This window comes from Poecilia formosa, unplaced genomic scaffold (assembly GCF_000485575.1).
Source record: "Poecilia formosa unplaced genomic scaffold, Poecilia_formosa-5.1.2 Scaffold37, whole genome shotgun sequence".
Lineage (NCBI taxonomy): Eukaryota > Metazoa > Chordata > Actinopteri > Cyprinodontiformes > Poeciliidae > Poecilia > Poecilia formosa.
The window spans coordinates 3,220,837-3,246,121 of NW_006799976.1; the positions used below are offsets into that span (position 1 = coordinate 3,220,837).

The window sequence follows — 25,285 nt, forward strand, 5'->3', positions numbered from 1 at the left end:
GCTAATTTGTTCAACTTCCTACCTGAAATTTAATCCCAGCCTACTTCCATTTCATTCTCTTGTTCTTAAACATTCAAAGACTGAGACAACGAATAATTGCCAGCAAGTTTGTTTTTGTTTTTTTAAGAGCTCAATTGTTAGCTGGGTGTTAGCTCAATTGAGCTAACAATTGCTCAGCTGAGCAGTTGTTAGCTCAATTGCTAGCTCAAGGAAATCTGTTGGTAGATTTCATTCATTGGGAGCCATTTTACTGCAGTAAACTATAGTAAATAATTTTTAAATTGGTTGGCTGTCGAAACAGGAGCAGGAGCCACCTGAGCAGCTAGCTTGTGCAAATGTTCATCAGAACGGACAGAGCTAACACAAGATATTAGCATTTAAGTCAATATCTTAAGCACAGTAAAATAGTGGCACTTAGCTTAATGGTTTGATGTGTTGTATTACACTGTGTAGTGTTTTCATAATTGCGTACCAGCTGAAAGGTGCTACAAATAAATAAAACTGCCTTGCTTTGGCTAATAGAAGATGCTAAAGCTAGCTTGGAATATAAGGTGTAATCTTTTTATTTTTGTTTTAAAACAACAGAAAATCGCCGTCGTGCAGTGACCACTCTCTCATGTCATGACAGCAAAACTAAGACGAATTTTAATGCTGTTCTAACATCTTCCTGTATTGTAGTTCGGAATCAGCCAAAACTAGCACTAGCTGTTCAAACAAAAGGCTTATGGACAACAAAATAAAGTGATGGAAATGTAGGAACCAAACTGCTGGGGAACATTTAGAAGGGAAGAAGAAGTGAACTAAAACGTTGGTGTTGTGCCATCTGCCATGAATATGTTTAACCTCCTCGGGACACATCAGGGACTTGTCAGTCTGGTTTGTCAAGGCCTCAGCCGTCGCTCCTCAAATAATCTCCTCATCAGTCCTTCTCACACACACACACACGCGCACACACACGCACACACACACACACACACACACCCCCACACACACACACACACACAGAGAGAGACTTGGCCTCCGCTGTGTGTTCCGCTTCTGACTTGTTTTGGATGCCCTGTACTCTTAAAGCTGTTGTATGAATACAATGCGGGTCAAGCAGAATTAATCTCTCGGGCAGTCCTGTACTCAGCCGGACCTTTAACATCATTAGGCAGGAAACACAAACTGTCTGTTCATCTTTGCATAAAAATAAAGTTTAAAGAAAGAAAGCAGTAATTCTGTAAAATGTTTTTTTAGGAAGAATTTTGTTAAAGTAAGTTTTTTTAAAAGTTATTTCTAATGATGAATGTAAGTTTTATGTAGCGAGGGAGCTAGAGTTGATCTGTTGTTGCCACAAGAAAATGGATGCCCTTAAATATGCCTTTCTGTTTGTTTTGGTGATAAAAGTTGGTTTCAGTTTTCAGACAGACTGGGGTTATTTCAAACACTTGTTGGGAAGTCTTCAACAATCACAAAAATGCACATTATTGTCCGTCATTTGTGCTACAATAGAATTCTGGAACAAGGAGGAAAAATTAGAAGTTTATGGGTTTTTTAGGTTGCTGTGAACAGCTATGGATTATGCTTTTATTTCTTTATTATTTCTTTTCTGAAATGAAAATTTCTTTAATGAGCTGAAGTACTTGCATGAAAACTATGAAAAGACATTTAGTCATTAGTGTTTTAGTGTTTCTTGACCGCCCTACATACACCCTAATCTTCTTTGCTCCCCTCAAAGCGGCCATTGTCCCTCTAATCATGAGAGTGCAGCATAAACCGATCCCTCTGCGCTGCTTATCCCTCACACACCTTTTGCTCTGCCTTTATTCTGCTTCCACAGCCTGTAGTTTTTAACTACCCCTTCATTTAATCCCAATCTAAAATAACCACAAATCCCTAGCCATACATACCGTATACGTCCAAACATACATATGGTATACTGTAGTTTTTACGGGATAGCCAAGCATAAAAACATGCTTTTCACAGTATGCTTGCCCAAGCATTTATGCTAAAAACTCCATTTTGTTTTCATTTGAATTGTCTTTATTATTATTATAATTATTTCTGTCTTTCCCAGGTGACAGAGGTGTGTGGCGCAAAGCACCTGGGTTACTTCGGTACAGCCCAGTTCTACATCGCCCTGAAGCTGCTAGCAGCCGCCCAGTCCGGTCTGCCCGTCCGCCTGGAGAGCGTAGCCGGCAGTAAGTGTTGTTGTCGCTCCGAGAGAGAAGGCGTCTTACGGGAGCAAAAGGGGATCAGGAGATTATCTTAACGTGGCGGGATTTCGGTCTAATCTGGATGAAAGGGGGAGTTGCTTGGCGAACGCTAAGTGGGTTTGCCCTCGTTTGAAAATAGCGAGCAATCAGTCACACCCCGACCGCAGAGGGAGGGTGTTTTCCTTGCAGCATCACAGAGATTTCTGGATTATAAGGGGAAATGAACACACATACAGGAAATCAATAAACAGCCCAATTTGTTCAAAATAGTGAATATGTATTATTCCTAACGGCTCAGTGACTTATTTATCTGTGTAATTGGAATAAATGTTGTTTTGTATTTTATACGTTAAATGATATTATTTAAATTGGGGATTTTTTGTTAATTTTTTGTTCTCAATGTGAGACGTTTCAAAACTTTTTAAATATTTTAGTTTATCTTGTCCCTGCTGTAGAATGTGGAATACTACCAAAAGACTTTATTAATAATATTTAAAAAACGATTTCATGTAATAGTGAATTGAAACTGTCTCCTTTAGTTCATTTGTATTATTTTTGTTTCTAAATTTTGGTGCTGGGCTGGAAAAGTTTGAAAACCTACCTTGAAAGTGCTTGAACTTTGCTGTGGGGAAATGTGTCCGAACCCTGCTGACGCTGTCTCTGCAGATCTACCTCTGCCCAGATTCGCTGGGCTTAAGAATGAGCCGGCTCCTCCTGCCTCCGACCCCCAGGGGGCGCCGTCTGGTTCTGTGGCCTGGAACGCTGCGGACAGGAGCTCCTTCAGACACCTGGAGGCCAATGCAGACAAGAAACCTGTAAGCGAATATAAAACACGTACTGCCGATGACGACCAAACACAGATATATTTACAATCAACAACATATGACTTTAAAATCGTTACTGCTTTATATCTAAACAGTTTTACAGCCAAATCGTTGGGGCCCTGTTGGGTAAAAGACTGTTAAGCTAGCCTGCTGATGTCAATTTTGTGTTTTATGGCTGGATTTGAACTGTTCTTTTTTTAAGATTTGAATAAATTTCTAAAACAAGTCTTTTATTGTGCAAGTTTAGACTTCCTCTACTCTACACAGGGTCAAAATTATACATATAGGCTCAATGTAGTGAATGTGCATAAGCTATCAGTCATCATTGTGGTCGAGTTTGTTTAAATTGCCTAGACCCAGTTTCATCTCATTGCAAAAACACAAAATGTTAACCAAGTATGTTTGCAGATAGTTTCTAGTACAAATTTCTTTGTATGTTTGAAATAAAACAAAACTAACTTACAAGTAGCTTTGTAGCAAGATTTTAGAATTTTTTTAAGCAAATAATTCCTCAATATTGTTGAAAAAGTTCTAGTTCCACTGGCAGATTATTTCACTTATAACATGGGGAAAATGTCTTGTAATAAGTGATATAATCTGCTAGTGGAACTAGAACTTTTTAATCAATATTAAGGAATTACTAGTTTAAAACAAGCTCCAACGCCTTGCTGATAAGTTAGTTTTGTCTTATTTCAAATTTACTAAGAAATTTACACCAAATATACTTAGTAAGATTTTGTGTTTTTGCAGTGTTCAGTAATTTTTTATTTTTATTTATTTTTTACCAAAAGAATATTTAGTCCAAAAAATAGTTAAGCCATTATGTTAGGAAGGCGACGATATGTTAGAAATCCCTCCACTTTTGACCCTGTGTAAAACTAAACACACCGCTTATAGTGCTTTCGCTGCTTCACTTGAAAACACCCACAATCCTCCGCTGCGTCACCATCACAGTCACAAATATGACACGGTCAAGCTCCTCCCCCTCCAGGAACACAAACTGTAACAAGATGTTAATTAAAAATGGTTGTTATTATCGGCTATCAGACCGATACGATATGTTTTATCGGCCTGGCTAATGTTGGCCGATAAAAATACTAGAAAAATATCCCAAAGTGAACCATACGAGGGGAATCTTCACTCAGTGTTTTGTGCTGCTTCTGTCTGAAGGAGCCGTGGTCTCCACCTCGATCGCCGTGCAGTTCGCCACCTCGCTCTCCTCTGACGTATCGCAGCTACCCCTACTCAAAGCAGAGGAACGGCGTGGATGCACAGATCTGTGAGACAGCTTTCTTCTAAAGTTTCTTTCTATCAGACGTGTGCAATCAGTCGGTTTCTGTGTTTTGTTTTGGGTTTTTTTCCTCTCCTCGTCCTGCAGCCTACGACGGCAAACTGTCGTCGCGGTCGATCGTTCAGCTGGAGCAGCACTCCTCGCCCGGCCACTATGTGAACAAACCCGCTGCTGAACATGCAGCCGTGGCTCAGGTAGAGTCCGTTTTTTCCTCTTTTTTTTCACTTTTAAATAGCAGCATTATGGCATCTGTGAAGTTTGACTTCACAGTTTCACACATCTGCTCAGGCTTCTTCTGCAGAGAGACTCAACCAGCCGGCCACGCTGAGCTACTCTGACGACGACCCCTGGAGGATCACAGCAGAACAGCTGGACTATTACACCAACCAGTTTAAAACCCTCCAGCCCGACCTGGGGGCTCTAATCTTAGGTATGGACTAAAACCAAACATTTATGTCTAAAAAGCGTTTCATGAGGCTCTATTGTCTCTCGTTTGCTTTTTTTATTTATTTATTTTTTTTAGGAGCCGTAGCGAAGAACTTCTTCACTAAATCCAAGCTGCCTATCCTGGAGCTCTCCCACATTTGGTGAGTGCTGACTCAGCGCGCCGCCTGTCCTTGCTCTGCCCTTGAGGTCACGTTGTGTGTGTGTCAGCTGAGTTTAGCCTCTGAGGCACACGGAGCCCTGGTTTAGAAAGTGTCAGGACAGGAAGTGCACTCGTCCTCCTCAAACTCGTTTCAGCGCCTGGCAAAAGGATCGGCAGCCCCTAGACGTTTTCCACATTTTGTCACATTCCTGCTTCATTGCATCTGAATGAGGTTGCATGTTTTCTTTTACTTTTAATCCTAACAAAATATGAGAGATTTAGGCATCATGGAGAACAGCAGACGGGTCAGAGAACGTAGGTTTCTGTTGTGGGAGTTAAATCATGGAATGATGCAAGTGAGGAACTACTGGGTGTTTCATTTTGGGTTTTTAACAAAAAAAATTCAGGGTTACATGTGTAAATAACTTTAAATTGATACTTTTATTTTGTTGTTTGGGATTCTTCTTTTTTTTCTTTTTTACGTTTCTGCTTAGTAATTCCTATAAGAAAATTATGTTTTAACTTTATATATGTGGATTTATGTTGAAATGATGCAGCAAATTATATCCGCTAAAAACATACATAATGCTCTTGAAAGACATTCCCATTTGGAATACACTTTTTTTAGGACACCAGTCACATAAAAAGTGTGATTTGTGTCATTAAGCTGCACACATTTAATCATATTTTTAAATGTTTTGGCATTTACTCATATTGTCATTGAACAAACAGTGGGGGGAAAAAATGTTAAATTTTCAATCCCGAAAATACGGACAGTTTTGGGTTTTATTTAAACATCATTAATTGCAATTTATTGTGACAACAATAAATCAAAATCGAATGATAAATGATACGTTAAACTTTCAGTCCTCAGTATCTTTGCAGAAGCTAACAGTTGTAAGTTCCAGGTGATTTTTCTCGTCTTTCCAAGTCTTTCCATTCCGTCTTTCTCGTTAAGGGAGCTGAGCGATGTGGATCGGGACGGAGCACTGACCTTCGCCGAGTTCTGCATAGCCTTTCACCTGATTGTGGCCCGGAAGAATGGCTACCCGCTCCCGGAGAGCCTCCCCCCGACCCTGCAGCCGGTGCCAGATCAGCACCAAGACGAGCGGATCCCCGACACTCCCAAGGTAGAGACGATTCCCTGCGACGTCCGGCTCTCGTCCCGCGCGGAGCTCTTTAAACTTTACTTTGCCTGCAGAGTTCGGAGCCTCTGATTGTCTTCGAGGATGCACAGCCGAGGTCCTGTCAGGTGGTAAAGGTAAAACACTTTTTAAGGATGCTGATTTTCTTTTTTAATTGTGGCCTGTAGAGGGCACTAGCAAGCTTAAGAGAGGAGATTCTGAGTGTGGGTTGCAGCATGTTGGCTCCAGGGAGAAAAACCTTTTAGTTCCTTAAATGCACTGCACATAGAGAGAACGTATCGGTTTTGTCAGGCATCTGTCCTGTTCTTTGTCTAGGATCCAAACAGCGTAGCAAGGCTTGACCCAACCCTGGCCTCAAGGAAACATGATCTGCAAGAGGAATCCCTTATTCAGGGTAAGTATTGTCTAAAATGTTCTTTTTTATTATTATTCAGAGACTGGATTTGGCAAAAAAAAAAAAAAAAGCTCTGTAAATGTTTACATGGTTTGTGTCCAGAATGTGTGGGGTCTGCAGACATGTTAACTACCATGTTTTTTTTGTTTGTTTGTTTGTTTGTTTGTTTGTTTGTTTTGAGGGAAAGTCAGCCCTGATGATCCTCTCTACCACTGTGATTGTTCACTGCAGTCAATGTGCATAATTCACTTTATCAGAGAAAATATAAGAATTCATCTAAAATTGAATAAATTTGTCCGATTTACTGAAAGAGCTGCACACTGGTATTTTTATTGTTCTTTTTCTGAGCTTTATTTTCCTTTTTTTATTTTCAAGCTTTAGATGAGAAACGTTGAAAGTCAGAAGCAACAAATGGGTTGTAGTCAGTCCGTCAGGTTTATGTGTGTGGCACATTTCAGCAACAAGGCAGTTTAAAGTACTTTGTTTCACAAAAAAATAACACAAAAATGAAAGGTCATAACAATTGACAATTATTATGAAAGGTCATAACAATTGACAGTTATTATTATTGTTGTTGTTGCTTTAAGTAACTAAAATGCTGCCAAACTGGTGGCGTGCCCATAGTTCTTACTCTTTGCCATTTATTATTTTTAAGCTTTTATGAACTGTGGTAAAATCTTAACTTGCACAGGTTACTAAACAGATTGTCGCTAGGTAACCAAGGAGTGAGTGAGTGAGTGAGTGAGTGAGTGAGTGAGTGAGCGAGCGAGCGAGCGGATTCTGGATCAGAGTTCAGTGAACTTATTGAATATTCCATCAGACATATTGATAACATGTCGATATAGATTCTTATTGATTGAGTACCAGTCATAGCGATTGAGTCGTAAGGACTTGCCAGATCTGAGCAACAGATTTGTGAATCAGTGTGAATAATTTTAAAGCCGAGTTTTATTTAAAAATTTTGCCAGAAAACCATTGAAGCTGTGTGGGTTATTTCATCAGTCAACCTTAAAAACGAACGGTTCAATCAATGATTTATGCTTGCAAAACCCTGATCGGTATTTTATAGTGCACAAAAAAATGTGCCGTCATTTCGTCACTGAGCTGATGAAGGGTTTATTTTGTCTCGCCATCCCTGCAGACGGGAGCGTGACGCATTTGGGGTCGTCTCGAGAGAAACCCACTCTACAGCTGGGAGCGTTTCCTGAGAAGCCGGGTAATAATGACTTAAAAAAAAACAACACAGGGTTTTTCTTTAAACACTGTTAAATATTAGTCATATGTAATATTCTGTAAATTGAATTTTGGGGGGGCAGGGAGGCTACACAGCAAAAACAAAATCTTACGAATTATTTTTTGGTCTAGTTTTTAGTGTAAATATAGTTTAATTGAGATAAGACAAAACTAACTTACAAGTAACTTTTCAGCAAGATACAGCAGCTTGTTTTAAAATCAATAATTCCTTAATATTGATGAAAAAGTGCTAGTTCCACTGGCAGATTATTTCACTTACAACATGTGGAAATTTTCCTAATACAAGTGAGAATAATCTGCCAGTGGAGGCATCACTTTTCCATTATGGAAGCATTTTGCCGATACGTCTTATTGTTATATTTATGAGTGCTGATTATGAGCAGGTTTGACTGAGCTGCCTAACCCCAGCGTTGGCTGGTGGCTGAAGCAAAGTAACTGCTTCTCATTAACAAGCACTTAACCGAAACTGAAAGTGTCACCGCTGTGTTTCTGTTTCATGTCGCCTCAGAGCCGCATCAGGAATTAGACCCGCAGATGAGAACAAAAACAAGACAAAGGTAACGAGAAAATTAGAAAAATGGTTGAACTTTTAAAAGAAACACACTTGAACTTTTTCACACTTTTTTTTTGTCATGTTACAACCACAACAGAATCTATTGACGAAACCCATTACCAAACTGTTAAAATATCAACAAATAGCTGCCTCTGCATTCAGCGAGTCCTTCTTACAGTTAAATATTACTGAACGTCTTTTCATATTGACCTGATTTGGCACCGTACAGATAAAAACGACTTTGATTTGACTGGTAAGCACTCTTGAAGCAGAGGTCTGCAGCTTTTAACAATCCAAAGAGCGCTCACCACACGTCGCCTTCCACGCAGCTCCTTCAGACTAGCGGCAGCAGCAAATAGCAAACACCCGGTGGAAGTGCAGGTCTCGTTATACGAGCGACTTCTTAGTCAAATGCTCTGAAGAACGATGTTAAAGGCTTAATGGAGGAACACTGTTGTGAAGAGCTCCTGTCTCTTTAAGAGTAAAAGCTACTTAAAGAGACAGAACCCCAATTTCAAGGCGTTAAATAGCAAAGTCAAATTTGTTTTAAGCCATATTTCACCAATATGTACATATACAGCATTTTTATAACAACTGAAGGTAACATAGTTACTTGATTGTCCTATAAAATTACTACTGCCCCTTTAAATGACGATTTAGTTCAATCTGAGGCCATCCAGACACTTGTTGGTGAAACTATTGAGACTATTTTGTAGGTTCACTCGTCGTCCGGCTGTGCATTTGTCCGCCTGCAGGTCGTACTCCAGCACTTCCATCGACGACGCCATAAAGAAGGCGGAGGAGCCGCCCACGCCTCCGCCCCGCCCTCAGAAGACCCACTCCAGGGCCTCCTCGCTGGACCTCAACAAGCTCTTCCAGCAGGGCGCTCCAGGTACGGCCTCACCTGGCTCCGCCCACAATGTTCCCCCCGCCGACACGCGGAAGGCGAAGCGGCCCTGTGCCGCACTATGCCCGACTCGTCAGGTTTTCACCAGCAGTTCTCCTTTTGAGGGGACAAAAGCAGAAGCGGTGATTTTTTTACTGCTCCGATAGGTGGAAGTCAGGTTCTGGATGTGAAATAAATGTTTTATTTAATCCTGCGTCCTGAGAACAAAGACCTTGAATGTGGAGCTGAGCTCTTCTTTGGTTTTTTTCCTTTTTTTTAGGGGTGAAAAGCGGATGGCTGCTGCCTCCTCCAGCTCTGCCTCCGAGACCGTCGGCCACACAAGTGAGTTCCTCGGTGCCGATGTGGAGATTCTTTCTTTTTTTTTTTTTTTGAATCAGAACATTACATTTTCTCTTTTCAGGTTCCTCATTTCCTCAAGGTGTCGGAGCAAGCTTCCCAGAGTAAAGTTCAGCAGCCGAACTTTGCTGACTTCAGTCACTTTAGAGAAGAGGTGAGTTTTCAAAAGACCTCATTTCTCAATAAGCCGGATTCGGTTTTGTTTTTAAATGGAGCAAACGGAACCGGAACCTGTTTCTGCACGGCAAAAACACTGAAGCTTACCAAATATTTCTGGTCTAGTTTCTGGTGCAAATATCTTGGCGCTTGAAATGAGACAAAACTTAATTACAAGCAACTTTTCAGCAAGAAATATGAGCTGGTTATAAGTTAATAAAAAGTGGTGGTTCCAGTGGCAGATTATTTCACTTATAACTTAGTTAAAAATCTACCAGCTGAACTAGTACTTTTAAAATCAATATTAAACGATAAACAAGCTCCTATATCTTACTGAAAAGTCACTTGTAAATAAGTTTTGTCTTATTTCAAATTTACTAAGATAATTGAACTAAAAGCTGGATCAAAAATACTTGGTATGATTTTGTGTATTAGTTGTGAGCCTTAATCATCAAATTTAACGGTTTGGGTGTAATTAATCTGGATACTTGATTTCCTTTTTTTTTTTAGCTGAGTTACTGAAATCAACTTTTTAAGGATATTTTATTAAACATGTTTGCTGATGATCGCCTCATGTCTTGGCTAAAGTCAGCACTCCTCACCCCGGCATACCAAACCACAGGAGACGCCAGGCAACAAATGAGTTACCCATTACTCACCTGAGATTCAGGCTGCCTGACATCATCTTAACTGGCTTCATAAATTTCTTCAGTGTTTAGGAGACAAATAACTCCAGATAAATTTTTCCCCCGGGTCAATCGGCGAGCGCGGCCTCATCTGTTTATCCCATCCGCTCGCTCGTGTTTTCCATCATTCTCCGGGTTTTTTTTTTTTCCCCATTGTGAAGCGTACAGGCTGCGGCCTCCGTTCGTCTCATTTAATCCCGACTTTCTTTAGTTCCCATGGAGACGGCTTCGCTCCTCCACCGTGCAGCTGACGTTGAGCTTCATAAAAGCCAGCCGCAGCGGATTATCCCACAGATTCTTGTACGCTGTGTGTGTATGGTTTTTTTCACTTGGTGAGATAAACTGTAACCCGAACCGGCCCCGGGCCCCGAATCCTCAGAGGGAAATAAGAGATGTGGGAAACAGGCAGGTAAATCCGAGAGGTGCTGATGAGTTTACAGCCTCACGTTTGGTCATACTAAATCCTTTATTCAAAAAAAAAAAAAGTCCAGTCCATACTTTCTAAAGCTCCTTCACATTTCATCCAGGTCTCTAAAGTGACCAACAGGTTTGTACAATGGAATATTAATAAAAAAGACAAAACTACAAGAATAAAATCATAAAAATATGATAATAAAATCATAATATTATGAGAATAAAGGTATACTATTCTAATTTTATTCTTGTAATATTATCACTTTATTCTCTTGTTATTGACTTAATTTTTATATTATTTTGAGTTTAGTTTTGTAATATTATGACATTGTTCTTGTAACATAACTTTATTCTCATAATACTTCGACTTTGTCATCATGTTATGACTTTTTTCTCGTAATTTTATTTTATTTTATTTTTTTTAGTTTTCTTGGCTTGGCCCTGATACTCCGTCGTAAAACCCTGTTATGGTCACTTTAAAGATTAACAATCTGGATGAAATGACTTTATTCTCGTCATTTTTATTAACTTTTATTGTCCCGCTGTGCAGACGCTGCGATTCTGAAGCGGTCGGATTCGGCCATCAGGACTCCTAATGTCATCAAGTTTGCACACTTTTCAACTGCAGACGATTGATAAGATGAAACCTCGCAGTGTCTTTCAGTGATATTTATACCTCCTCATTTTTTCACTCAGAGCCTCAAAGTGTTTTAATGGGATTTCATGTGACAGATTGACACAAAGTAGTGCATAATTGCGAAGTGGAAGGAAATTGATTCCAGGTTTTTAACATTTTCCACAAAAGAATATCCTACAAGTGCACTGAGCAAACCCTCTTGGGTCCATACTCTGTAGAAAAACCGTTTCTTTTCTGTTTAAATTTCGGCCCGGACTTTGGGCCTCTCTAAAACATAAATACGCCCTGATCTAAATCCTTGACAACTGACCTTTAAATGCATGTCTACTCCAACACGCCTGAATCATCTCTCAGAATGTCCTCATGTTGTGCAGAAGCCTGGTGACGGGCCCGCTCATTTGACTCAAGTGTGTCCAGAACTCTGATGCCTTTGAAAATGCACTTGGACTGAAGTTGGACCATGAATCTAAACAATTGTGTTCCATCTCTGGTTCCATGTCCTCTCATCGGGTTTCATCCAGAACCTTCCTTTGTTCTGCTCTATTCTGCTTCTCATTCAGTCCAATCAGCTTGGACTGAACGAAAGGAAAAACATCATTGTTGGTTTAACACCACACACACACACACACACACACACACACACACACACACTTCATTTTGGATGCAGGCCGAAAAGGTCAAAGTTGATCCTCGTGTACCCAGAGCACATACCACAGACTGACTGCTCCCTCTACAGGAATTGGGGCAAACTGCACTTCCATAAAGGTGCATTGGAGTAAAACAAAATCTTACAAACTATTTCTTTTCCAGTTTCTTCTAATAACTAATTCTCAGTACGCTTAAGATAGGACAAAACTAACTTACAAGTAACTTTTCAGCAAATTGCTAATTTCACCAGCAGATTATTTTACTAATAACAAGAAATATTTCATGCTAGCAGTGAAATAATCTGCCAGTGGAACTACTTTACTTTTATTTTTTTTTAACAATACTGACTTAAACAATCTCTCATATCTTCCTGAAACGTTACGTCTAAGTTAGTCTTCTCATTTCAAGTGTACTGAAAATGTTTCACTAGAAACTAAACTAGAAATAGTTAGTGGGATTTTGTAAGTTTTGCAGTGCGACTTCTTATGACAGAGTATTAAAGCCACACCAAGAAAATAAAAACATCATCAAATTACGAGAATAAGGATGAAATGATACAAGAATAACACTTTATTATCGTACTAGTTTATTCTGGTAATATTATGACCTTATCTTTGTAATTTTATTTTAGTTTTCTTCTCTTTATGGCCCTGGTACTCCATTGTAACTAAGATAACTTTTTTATTTTTTTATTTAGGAGTTTCTGGGCTAAATAAGGATCTTTGTCACATTTTTCAGAATTTTTGTCTGTAAACTTCTTTCCTCCTTCAAAATTCACTTTATGCAGGAACGTAGCATCAAACACCTTCAGGTTTTTGGTTGAAACGGGGAAAAATCTGTAGCTGTTGAGGGAGCAAGGTGTTATGTGAAGCAGACTTTTTTTTTTTTAATCCTCTTCAGTTTGGAGGAGCTCTCTTGGTTTTTGCACCTCATTAGTCCAGCTGACCTCGGCTGCTTTTTAAAAAGCGACTCCTCTCACAAAGTGACAGTGACGGCACAGCCAGCGGCTGTGACCTGTAACTGAGGCGACCCCACATGCTGCCCCTGGGGCTAATAAAGCTCCGCAGCTACTGCACCAAACGCTCCGGTGCATTAAAATGTTTCCAGGCTGCGGTCGTGTTTCACATGCAGTCAGTGGGAGAGTCGGCTGCATTCTCTGCTTAATGTTTCTTGAGGTTTCTTGGGTGCGTTTAGGAGCAGAGTCTGTTTTTTTTTAAAAACCTTTTTTTTTTAAAAACCTTTTGAGAATTTCAGCCAGGTCTAAAATGGAGGCAGCAGAACTGAACCTTTAGATTGCAAGTGCAAACTCCAGGGCTGGGGGCCGAATGCGGCCCGCCAGCGCTCTTCACACGGTCCTCTAGATTCTGGAAGAAACACAAACACAAGATAACAACTGTGTGCAAATCAGTCTCTAATGATTTTTGTGGAAATTCACTAAGAATCAGATTTTTTCATACTGATGCATAATTTAGTTTATTACTAATTTCCTGGAACAAAAATTGTAAAAAAAAACAAACATTGGATTAAAGTGATGCTAACTTCCACCTGTAGGTGGCAGCACCTTTTACCTCTACTACACCGCTGCCTCAGCCTTACTTGAAGTCAGTTTATAATCTGAGTTCGATGTGGAGAGCAATAAAAAAAACACACATTTAACCATCAAACATATCACAAAATTCCCTGCGCATATTTCTAAAGTAGCGCCATAAAATCAGTCATTTTGACTGCAAAGAAAAATCATTAAAAAAAATCACAAATTCCTGGAGGGAAGAAGTATTTATTTGTATATGTTTTACATTTTTGTTGAAACAGTCAGTATGTCATGAGACAGATAATCTGTGAAAAAAAATCACGCTCCTCTGCCTTCTCCCAGTGCTAAGCAGAAACAACCAATCAGAGCCAGGAGGTGGGTCTTAGCGTTGTCAATCACCTCCGTGTGACTGCTCAGTCCAGTTGGGATCATGACCACTGATAACGGTGGATAATTGTTTTTTCTGCAACGATACGTTGTTGAGTGCGTACACAAGGTTGATTGACTGGGAGCGAAGCAGCTCAGGGAGGAGGCGGTGGAGCTCAAACTTTCACAGATTGTGTCGTATAATGACGACACGAAGTGGTGACAGTTTTAACAGATGTGGAAAAAAAAACATATTTTTTTTAATCTTGCTTTAACGGGTTCATCAACACTGACAGCTGAGTGTGACAGCCGCGCTTTAGATGAACTCGCCCTCGGAAAGAGAAGAAATGAAGAAGTAGGACGCGTGAGGCCCTTCTTTACACTTCTGCACTGTTAACCTCTGCTAACTGAAAACAGGTGGCGATAAATCAAACATTGCGTCTGCAAGAGAAGAATGGCTGAAATGCAGCAAGTAGGTGTAGTAAAAGTAAGTTAATCCATCATGGCTGCCCTCCTTCCCCAAAGCTCCTGGAGAGCAGTACATCACCTCCCCGGTCTTTCACCCCCGCTCCCCCATCCTGCAGGGAAGGTGCTGACTTACCGCCGGTCGGAGCAGATGCATTTCATCCTGCCTCTTTTATAGCCGCGCTCTCATGTCGTCTTACCCTATCATGACATCAACACTCCTGTCCTGCAGAAAGAGTCCCTCCATCATTTTGCTTTCTCCTCTGTGTTTTTTGGGGGGAGGGTTACAGGAGGAGAGCAGCGTGAAGCTGGAAGAGCAGGGTCCGGCCTCCAGGTTTGGACTGAGTTCTGAAGACCTAGGAAGCGCTTCCCAACAGGTTGCAAAAGAATAACATAAAAAGAGACTGCACTGGTTTGTGTATTTTAGTGTTGTGTTTCAGCTGGGAGGAGCTGATTTATTTTTTAATTTTTTATTTTTTTCAGGACGTCTCCGGCACGCCTCACGGTCAGGCGCCACAAAAGCCAATTCGGAGGAAGTACCACCCGGAGAGCCAGAACCTGGAGACCGGAGCGCCGCCCCCTGCCATGCCGTTCCTACCGCCTGCCAAAACCAGCCAAAAGTTAGTGACGGATTTTCAATGCTGATGCTTTCCCCGATCCAATCAGGCAGAAGTTTGATGTTTGAGAAGCGGTAGCGAAACTTTTGTCTTCCACAACGACTCACGACTCTCTGATTTTTCCACATTTTGTCACGTTTCTACCACAGATTCAGTGTGAGTTGGGATTTAAAGTTTCTGGCTCATAGTGAAGTGGAAGGAAAATTATATCTTTTTTGTTTTTTGTTGTTTTTTTTTTAAACTATTCCTGTGTGCACATTACAGTGCCTATAACAATTATTCACCCCTCGGATGTTTTACTCTTATGATTCTGTTTACAAATCAGTCATAATGAACAAAATGTGTCCCTTTTCACAATAAATTACAAAAGAAACCAGATGGATATAGATCTATACTCAACTGCAAAAGTTGAGTATCAATGACTCAACTTTTGCAGTGATACTCAAAACTTTATCACTTTTGCAGTGATAAAGTTGAGTCAAACTGAGGATTATGTGATAATGACATGTAGACAAATAAGTTTGAGTTCCTCAAGAGTCAAAACAAAAAAAATCTGTCAAAAATTGTGTTTTTGTGACCTGAATGAGTAAATAAACCTGTTTGCCGTCGTGTTAACATGCAGATCTTGTTGCGCTGCCATCTAGTGCTCGAAACACGAATTGAGCCAAAAATACGTCCATTTTTTCACATTACATTTAAAATAAATGAAACAAATAAATACGTGATTTCCAGCAATAAACAGAAATATTGTAAAACTGCAGAAAATGTGTTAACAATTTTAACCTTTTAATTGCAGTGAATTTACCTTACTGTAATAAAATGTGAATACTTTTATTCCTGTGGAAGAATCCCACATTCAGAATGAATTCAGCAGAATGACCAGTTCTTCACTTACCGGCAACCAAACAGAAATATGACTTAACATACATGCCCATTTCTGTTAGCTACTCTCAACCATGGGAAAGACAAGAGAACATGCTGTGTAAGTGAGGCAGATGTGTGTTGAGCTTAGAAAACAGCTGCTCCCATATCCACATTAAGTGTGACGGCTGCATAATTTAAACAAACTGGAAATGTGACAAACAATCATGAATTTGAACCCATGTTTATGGGAGGCTTTTCTTGCCTAATAACAAAGATGTTACCTTTCTAAGACACCAGCCCCGTTTAATCCGCTTTAACTGAACTCTATAGTTTGCCGTTCTAGAAAGTCCAAATTGTCTGGGCCCACCTAAAAACCTATGCTTTGATTTTGATGAAGACCGCTCCAACAGCAGGAGGTGAACTATAGCGCAGTGCATTCTGGGTAAATACAACCAAAACAAACTTGAGAGTCTAGTGTTGGGGGGAGAAATGGCTCGCGGTCTTTTACCAAAGACAAAAGACATTCGCTAAAATTTGACAACGCTCTATTTTTGTTTACATTTTGTGACGAAGGAAGTTGTGCTCGTCTTCTTCAGAGGTTTTCATGTCGTTTCCTTCTGTAGTTCTTGGTGGAGCGCCGCCACAGGCAAGGAGGGGAACTGGCTTTTCGATGGGTTTGGATTGTTTGACTTAAATCTTCATTTTGAAATTGAACTGCTGCAGTGAAAGCTAAAAGCGTTTATATATATATATATATATATATATATATATATATAAACACACCTTGTTACCATGGCTACCAGTCAGTTTGATGGTTGCTTTCCGAATGCAGATAATTGGTTTTAATAAGCTGCAGGTACTTCATTAACTGATGGGGATTTTGTGTACTGGGACAATGTTTTCAGGAATCTGGATATGTCCACACTCGGTTGTGTAACGTGGGAGAATCCATGAAATCCACCCAGAGTGGACACTTTATCTGATAAAGAAAGACATAACGACTTTAGCATGTGTGTCCCTGTCTCCTTGCTGTAAAGTAGACAGCGGCTATCAATAACAACGCTGACTGCTTGCAGACAGATACGGCGCTTTTACTGCGCAACGTTTGGAACGATTCGTTCCATTTCCAAACTGATTAAAGTGACTTTTTATATACTTTTGTACCTGGAGAGTGTGGAGTGTAAAGGCTAATAAATCTGGCTAATCCCTCCGTCAGGCTGCTGTCCCGACAGAAGAGAGAAATCCAGATGGCGATCCGTAAGAACCGGGAGACCAACGCCGTGCTGCGGCGCCTCAACAGCGAGCTCCAGCAGCAGCTGAAGGTGAGAGCCGCTTCGCTCAGCCTGCGGTCGCCTTGGTTACCGCACACTCCAGACAACAACGAAAAGAAAATTCAATAACGAAAAGACATTTTTTTTCTTCATCCTATTTTCTAACTGCTGTGTCCTTTCTTCCTTGTTTGTCTATTTTTTTGCTCATATACTTCAACTCAATAAAAAAAAAATTATAGTAATTTGAACATAACGGCATAAAGTAAAAAACATATTTTAACATAATTAAACAGGGAATGCATATACTTCGTCTCTCCCTAAAGTCCTTCCATTCCTTCTTGTTCCTCCTTCCTGTTTTGTTGCCTTCCTTCCTCCCTTTATTTCCTTGTCAATTTTTTCTTCTCTTTCTCTATTTTTTTCTTTTTGTCCAACCTCTCTGCCACCCCTGTTTTTTTTCCTTCTTTCTTTCTTACTTTTGTTTTTTTTTTCTTTACTCATTTATTTCTTTTTGCCTTCATTCATTCTCTTTCTTCCTTCCATCCCTCTCTGGTTCTGTTTCCTACGTAAACCCTGACCATAGTAGGAACGTTTGTCGTTTATTGGTAATGAAAATCAGTATTTTGTATTGTAACATAAGCATCGCTAACCTAAAACATTTCCAGTTGAGTTTAGAAAAGTCTCTGCCTCCTTCATGACAAACAATCTGCCCTGGGATCAGTGGTTACCCACGGAGAGCTTTGCTAAGGGGAGTGTGCGTTTATCTATGTGAACCTGACGACATTCCAAGACCTCCGCCTCCCCCGGGGTGGCGTAGAGGGAGACCCGGAATGGGAAAACCGTTCCCTCGGGAGCTTAAAGGCAGTGACGTTTGAGTCTTGACAGTTCAATCCAACAACAGGGACAGAGGCTTACACCCTGGTTTACCCACGGACACAAGAGGCGCCGCGCTGTTTGTGTGAATCCTCCTGGTTTTCAGCCGACAGCCAGCACTCCCACCGGTCCAAATCGGTGAAAAGTCCCCCCCACTCCTACCCCACTGAACCCCGACCTCTCTGCCCCCTCTCTGGCCGTCACTCACAGCAGAACGAATGGCAAAGACTCGGCTGTTTGCGTTAGGGATCTGCCTGTGGCACACACGGCCGCTCTGCCAACACATGCTGCATGCCTGTCATTTCCCCTGTAAGCGATCCGAGAGCGAAACCTTGCGGCGCTCTTTACGACAGAGGCTGGGGAACACAAAAGAGGAGAGGGGCGAGCTACTATTGTTTTTCTCCTTTTTTTTTTTTTTTTTTTGAGATTTAATTGGATTCCTCCAAGAGTTTAAGCGGTTTAATAATCAGGTTCTCGGTTTTGCTCAAAAGGTCACCTGGGTATGATTTACGCTCATTCTAATTCCACTGCGTCCCCAAAGCATTCGAGGAATTCTGCAGAGAAAGGCATACGTGTCTTTATATAGAGCCGGGCCTTGTTGGAATACCGAACGGGCCCCGGCACAACTGTCCTCTCCAAATTAGAGCCGGGGCCCATCAGGCATCTCCACTGCAGGGACACTGCAGGATGGAGAGAAAGCTTTATGTCTGACTTTACGGTGCAAATCCTTACAAAGTATTTATGGCTCAGTTTCTAGAGCAACTATCTTAGTACAGTTAAAATAACCTACAAGTAGCTTTTCAGCAGGATATATGAGCTTGTTTTGAGTCAATAATTCCTTAATATTAACGAAAAAGTGCTGCTTCCACTGGCCAATTGTTTCACTTTTAAAAAGGGAACAATGTTGTGTAATCAGTGAAATAATCTGCCATTGGAACCAGTTTTTATTCATCAATATTAAGGAATCATTGACTCAAAACAAGCTCAAATATCTTGCTGAAAAGCTTCTTGTAAGTTAGTTTTGTCATATTTCCAGTGTGTTGACATATTTGCACTAGAAACTGGACCAAAAATTCTTGGTTAGGTTTCGTGCTTTTGCAGTGGGATCATTTTACGGCCCTCGCAGAAGGAAGTAGTTATATTACGTCATTCCGCGTAGCGACAACCAATAACGTTTATGAGACACATACTCACTCAGAAAGATTGGGTCGGTATTCCCTGAACGTCGGCTGGTGCTGGACACGCAGCAAATATTCCAGATTCACTTCATAATTTATTCCAGGTGTGGAGATATTATGAGGGAACCCACCCTGGACTCTTTCTTCGCGATAAATCCATGATCCCCTCGACGTTTGAACTCGGAACGTATCCGATCTCATCTCCGGGTGTTCGACAACTTCATATTCTTCACATCACGGGGATTTTCTCTGGTTGAGGTAGTTTTTTGTAATAAGGACAGGTTCTTACAGTGTAAAATTTTTCCACATTTTGCCACTTTTTAGCCACATTATTTATGGGATTTTACGTGGACCGATAGCTGTTAGTGCATGGTCACAAATTGGAGTGAAATCACATAGTTTACAAAACTTTTTTTGCAAATAAATATCGACATTTGATCTCATTCTCCTCAGTAAAATTCCTTGCAAAAAAACTGCCTTCAAAGGTCAGGTAATCACACTGCAAAAACACAAAATCTTACAAAGTAATTTTACTCTAGTTTCTAGAGCAAATACCTGAGTTTGTTGCATTTCAAATATACTAACATACAAGTATCATTTAAGCAAGATCTAGGAGCTTGATGTAAGTAAATAATTCATTAATATTGATTTGAAAAAGTACTATTTCCGCTGGTAGGTTATTTTATTTGTGACAATATTTTTTCCCCACGTCGTAAGTGAAACGATCTGGCATTTTCGTCAATGTTAAGGAAGTTTTGACCTAAAGCAAGCGCCTGTAACTTGCTGAAAAGCTACTTTTAAGTCAGTTTTATCTGATTTAAAGTGAACGAATATATTTGCACTAGTAACCAGAATGACGAACAAACTTATTTTTAACCAAACATTCACCAGATACAGACACCCATCTTCAGTTTTTGTTAATGTTTCAGAAGTTTTACATTGAAAGAAACTGATTTGGGAAAAAATGCCTCCTTTTCCTGATTTTTATTTTGTAATTGTTATTTACATGAAATACTTTCATTTTGGTTTTCAAAATACCAACATTTCCCAGTAACTTTTACATTTTGGACCATCTGATGATGTACGTTTTAGATATGAATTGATGTTTTGATCACTTTTTTGTTTTTTTTACCAAATACTCAATTACTCTTGAGTAATTTCCTGGGCTGTTACTTTTTACTTTCACTAGAGCAAAAATATGCTAAGCTAATGCTACGTACCCACCTCTGGTCCAGTGACTGCTGGAGGTGAGCATGCTTTCCTTTTCGAGTAAGCAAGTGTAAAAAGAAGTGACAGGGTCAGATTGTTGATATCACCGCCACATTACATTTGTCATCACATCAAATTAAGCTTTTGGCTCAGTGTTACTTTTCCATTTTGTTCAACCCTGTGGGTTTATGAGGGAACAAACAAGGCAGCCTTTTGTGTTCCCTCCTGTCGTCACCATGGTAAACAGAGCAAACAAGGGTAAACGTGCCCGAGGTGGAACTTTTGTTCTGTGTGAACTTGATCAGAGCTCGTGCTTCCTTGTGTTTGACTGCAGGTGGTTCACCAGGAGAGAGTCACCTTGGAGTCCAAGCTGGAGCTCCTGCGGCCCCTGGCCTCGACGTGACGGGTCCCTGAGGTCCGGCTGGGGTCGCCGGCATTTGCCTCAAAACGCATCGGCTCAGATTCAGTTAAAGAGAGCAACGTTTTGAAGCTGAAGTTTATGTTTTTCTTATAAACGCAATGTAAATCTCAAAGGGCTCAGACATTTTAGAAGCAAAAATTGAATTGTTGACAAGCGGGGAATCCTTGTTTAATCAGGAATCCCCGAACCCAATCACTATTAGATTTAATGATGTGAAGGAAAAAATAAAATTGTGCTTTTTTTTTTTTTAAATCATTGTATGTTAGCACGTGTAAAATATGACGACTAACTTATTCTTTCCTTTCTGATGTCCTGTTAGTTTCTACAAGTAAACGTTTGCAGCACATACAGTAGTTTGCACACACTCCCGTGAGTCTGAATGTCCATTTCCTTTGGCGATCACGACAACTTGTGTTTTTAAATTCACGGGGCATCGCATTAGTCCCAGCATACATCATATGAAGCAGATAAAGGTGCTACAGATTCCATTTTCCGTCTTAAAAATATAAATACAGCGGGAAAAGGTGTAGGCAAAAAAAAAAAAAACAACCAAAACTTGAGTATGTGAGACTAAAATGCAGAACGGCACACTGAAGAATGTTACCTGATTTTTATCAGATCTGCACAATTCACTTGAAAAGTTGCTGTTTTTGATTTAAACCATTGTCTTTTTTAATCTATTCTTGTAATTTTTGAACTTTGATGCCAGTTTTACTGTCACTCCTCCTGACGATATTCCATATGCGCTAGATGCGTTTGAGCCCACGTCTACAGCTTGCTTTCTGCGATTAATTGTTTGATTCACAGGATGATCGAGGAGTTGGTGAGCTCCATGTTGGCATGTCTGTTACTGCATGTGTGCTAAGATGTTGTGAACTGGACTGTGAAAATAACCTGAAGTCATGCACCGACAAGATACAAATCAGAACAGTCAATAAAGATGTCTATTTTTAATGATTGACTGATCGTTTTTTTTTTATTGCTGCAAAGCTTATGTGTAAATCTGACTCGTTACTCCGAACAACGCAGATGTTGGAAGAACCAGCAAGAGCTTCCAATCAGATGCTAAAACGATTATTCTGACAGAAATCTCATGAGTTTTCTTCTGTTAGTATTTATAACCACAAGCAGTGGAGGATATTGTTTCAAAAGTAATTGTGAGCTGCAAACATTTTATGAAAAACTCAAATTTTCAAATTCAAATGTATTTATTTGTCAAGAGACATTAATCAACATCATACAACGTAACTGTGCCCAATTTAGCTAAAATGAGCTAATTTTCATGTGTAGTCTCTTTAGTTGNTCAATTACTCTTGAGTAATTTCCTGGGCTGTTACTTTTTGCTTTCACTAGAGCAAAAATATGCTAAGCTAATGCTACGTACCCACCTCTGGTCCAGTGACTGCTGGAGGTGAGCATGCTTTCCTTTTCGAGTAAGCAAGTGTAAAAAGAAGTGACAGGGTCAGATTGTTGATATCACCGCCACATTACATTTGTCATCACATCAAATTAAGCTTTTGGCTCAGTGTTACTTTTCCATTTTGTTCAACCCTGTGGGTTTATGAGGGAACAAACAAGGCAGCCTTTTGAGTTCCCTCCTGTCGTCACCATGGTAAACAGAGCAAACAAGGGTAAACGTGCCCGAGGTGGAACTTTTGTTCTGTGTGAACTTGATCAGAGCTCGTGCTTCCTTGTGTTTGACTGCAGGTGGTTCACCAGGAGAGAGTCACCTTGGAGTCCAAGCTGGAGCTCCTGCGGCCCCTGGCCTCGACGTGACGGGTCCCTGAGGTCCGGCTGGGGTCGCCGGCATTTGCCTCAAAACGCATCGGCTCAGATTCAGTTAAAGAGAGCAACGTTTTGAAGCTGAAGTTTATGTTTTTCTTATAAACGCAATGTAAATCTCAAAGGGCTCAGACATTTTAGAAGCAAAAATTGAATTGTTGACAAGCGGGGAATCCTTGTTTAATCAGGAATCCCCGAACCCAATCACTATTAGATTTAATGATGTGAAGGAAAAAATAAAATTGTGCTTTTTTTTTTTTTAAATCATTGTATGTTAGCACGTGTAAAATATGACGACTAACTTATTCTTTCCTTTCTGATGTCCTGTTAGTTTCTACAAGTAAACGTTTGCAGCACATACAGTAGTTTGCACACACTCCCGTGAGTCTGAATGTCCATTTCCTTTGGCGATCACGACAACTTGTGTTTTTAAATTCACGGGGCATCACATTAGTCCCAGTATACATCATATGAAGCAGATAAAGGTGCTACAGATTCAATTTTCCGTCTTAAAAATATAAATACGGCGGGAAAAGATGTAGGCAAAAAAAACAAAACAACCAAAACTTGAGTATGTGAGACTAAAATGCAGAACGACACACTGAAGAATGTTAACTGATTTTTATCAGATCTGCACAATTCACTTGAAAAGTTGCTGTTTTTGATTTAAACCATTGTCTTTTTTAATCTATTCTTGTAATTTTTGAACTTTGATGCCAGTTTTACTGTCACTCCTCCTGACGATATTCCATATGCGCTAGATGCGTTTGAGCCCACGTCTACAGCTTGCTTTCTGCGATTAATTGTTTGATTCACAGGATGATCGAGGAGTTGGTGAGCTCCATGTTGGCATGTCTGTTACTGCATGTGTGCTAAGATGTTGTGAACTGGACTGTGAAAATAACCTGAAGTCATGCACCGACAAGATACAAATCAGAACAGTCAATAAAGATGTCTATTTTTAATGATTGACTGATCGTTTTTTTTTTATTGCTGCAAAGCTTATGTGTAAATCTGACTCGTTACTCCAAACAACGCAGATGTTGGAAGAACCAGCAAGAGCTTCCAATCAGATGCTAAAACGATTATTCTGACAGAAATCTCATGAGTTTTCTTCTGTTAGTATTTATAACCACAAGCAGTGGAGGATATTGTTTCAAAAGTAATTGTGAGCTGCAAACATTTTATGAAAAACTCAAATTTTCAAATTCAAATGTATTTATTTGTCAAGAGACATTAATCAACATCATACAACGTAACTGTGCCCAATTTAGCTAAAATGAGCTAATTTTCATGTGTAGTCTCTTTAGTTGTTAAAACCAACCTAAAAATTGGTTATTAAAAGATTAATAGTTTGTATTTTTAGGAATATTTAAATTTGTACGTATTGGGGGCTTCCGCTTTTTTAATTTATGGTGGTGATAAATCGTGTCACATACCCTTTCACATTACTTCAAATGAAGCAAATTTTAAAAAATTCTTACCTAAAAGGTTCTTAACTTATTTAAACCAACTGCTTACTATAACTATGTCAAAAAGGGGTTAAATCCACTTAATTTATTCGATTAAAGTCGACATTGTAATTCACCCAAAAATTCACTGGACCTAGCTTAATTGTTAGCAAAACATTGACCAACGTCAAATTATATTCACTTATCTATTTCAATTAATTACAATGTTACAGTTTACAGTGTTCACAAATTTAAAGTAAAAAAGATGCGTTTCCATTAACCATAATATTGCCCAAATTATGGTTAATTACGAAAATACATTTGCTTAACGGAAGCACACGCACGCACGCACGCACACACACGTAAAAAAAACTCACGTTTTCGATTAAAAATTTCTGTCGAAAAAAGCGGATGCTTTTTCAACGGTATCGAAATAGATGTATTTCGCAAAACTATAATGGAAACACTATTTTCGCACCCCACGAGTCACGTGAGCAACAACCAGACGTCACCACCGGCGGAAACTACGAAGACGACAGGAAGCGGTTAGGAGGTGGATGTTTTGTTTTTTTCGGACAATGTAGCGCTTGCTCGTTGCTCAGTCGGAGTGAACGAATGAGCCTAACAGCTTGCTGTTCCTAAAAAAACTATAACCAATATTTATCTGCTGCATTAACCTTCAGGGTATCCTCTTATACTCATAGGTTTTGTTTCTTACGCATCACGAGAGAGCTGCAAGTATTCATGCAAACAGAAAGCTTAGCTGGGGACATTTCCCACTCAACTATAAATACCACTTAAAAGTGTTTGCTTTGCATTGCCAGATGACAGCTGCACGGCACGGGGAAACTACTATATGCCAGTTGTGTGTGTGGACTCTAAGTATACGCCTGCTTAATATAATTGCAGCCCCAGCTGACTCCCACTTAGTCTGCTGTTGGGTTATTACCATTAATGAAGAATCAAGGTGGAGACGGTAAGACTCTCAAACACAAATCCACAGTGAAAGAAAGGTCATTAAAATGTGTCGAAGTGGCTTGAAGAAGTGGAAAACATTGCAGTAACTTGACGCTTTGTGTCTGTTCGAGCCCACACGCTGAAGCCGACTCTTCTCACAATGTAGATTACCAGCTTTTATGTGTTCAAGTTTGCTCTTTTGTCGCCGCAACATTACTCTAAGATGACGACATACGCCACGTCTCTCGTCCCTCCTTTGTCCCCAAGCCGGGCT

General features: G+C 40.0%; 1 protein-coding gene across 4 annotated transcripts in view; it reads left to right on the top strand.

Moving 5' to 3' along the window:
• Positions 1-23,568, top strand: part of reps2 (RALBP1 associated Eps domain containing 2) — a 28,210-nt gene extending 4,642 nt beyond the window's left edge. Inside the window, exons 2-20 of one of the 4 annotated variants that reach the window (XM_016670759.1) lie at positions 2,060-2,183; positions 2,865-3,013; positions 4,193-4,301; positions 4,401-4,507; positions 4,602-4,743; positions 4,837-4,900; positions 5,858-6,029; positions 6,101-6,160; positions 6,360-6,438; positions 7,580-7,654; positions 8,201-8,249; positions 9,001-9,137; positions 9,412-9,473; positions 9,553-9,642; positions 14,667-14,768; positions 14,875-15,011; positions 17,089-17,194; positions 20,735-20,833; positions 22,608-23,568. In XM_016670759.1, coding sequence (XP_016526245.1) covers positions 2,060-2,183; positions 2,865-3,013; positions 4,193-4,301; positions 4,401-4,507; positions 4,602-4,743; positions 4,837-4,900; positions 5,858-6,029; positions 6,101-6,160; positions 6,360-6,438; positions 7,580-7,654; positions 8,201-8,249; positions 9,001-9,137; positions 9,412-9,473; positions 9,553-9,642; positions 14,667-14,768; positions 14,875-15,011; positions 17,089-17,194; positions 20,735-20,803 — 1,833 coding nt within the window. In that variant the 3' untranslated portion in view covers positions 20,804-20,833; positions 22,608-23,568. Of the gene's footprint in view, positions 1-2,059; positions 2,184-2,864; positions 3,014-4,192; positions 4,302-4,400; positions 4,508-4,601; positions 4,744-4,836; positions 4,901-5,857; positions 6,030-6,100; positions 6,161-6,359; positions 6,439-7,579; positions 7,655-8,200; positions 8,250-9,000; positions 9,138-9,411; positions 9,474-9,552; positions 9,643-14,666; positions 14,769-14,874; positions 15,012-17,088; positions 17,195-20,734; positions 21,776-22,607 lie in introns of those variants that run through there. The other 3 variants (XM_007550762.2, XM_007550763.2, XR_001661912.1) reach the window with 3 other exon arrangements.
• Positions 23,569-25,285: the final 1,717 nt, after the last annotated feature.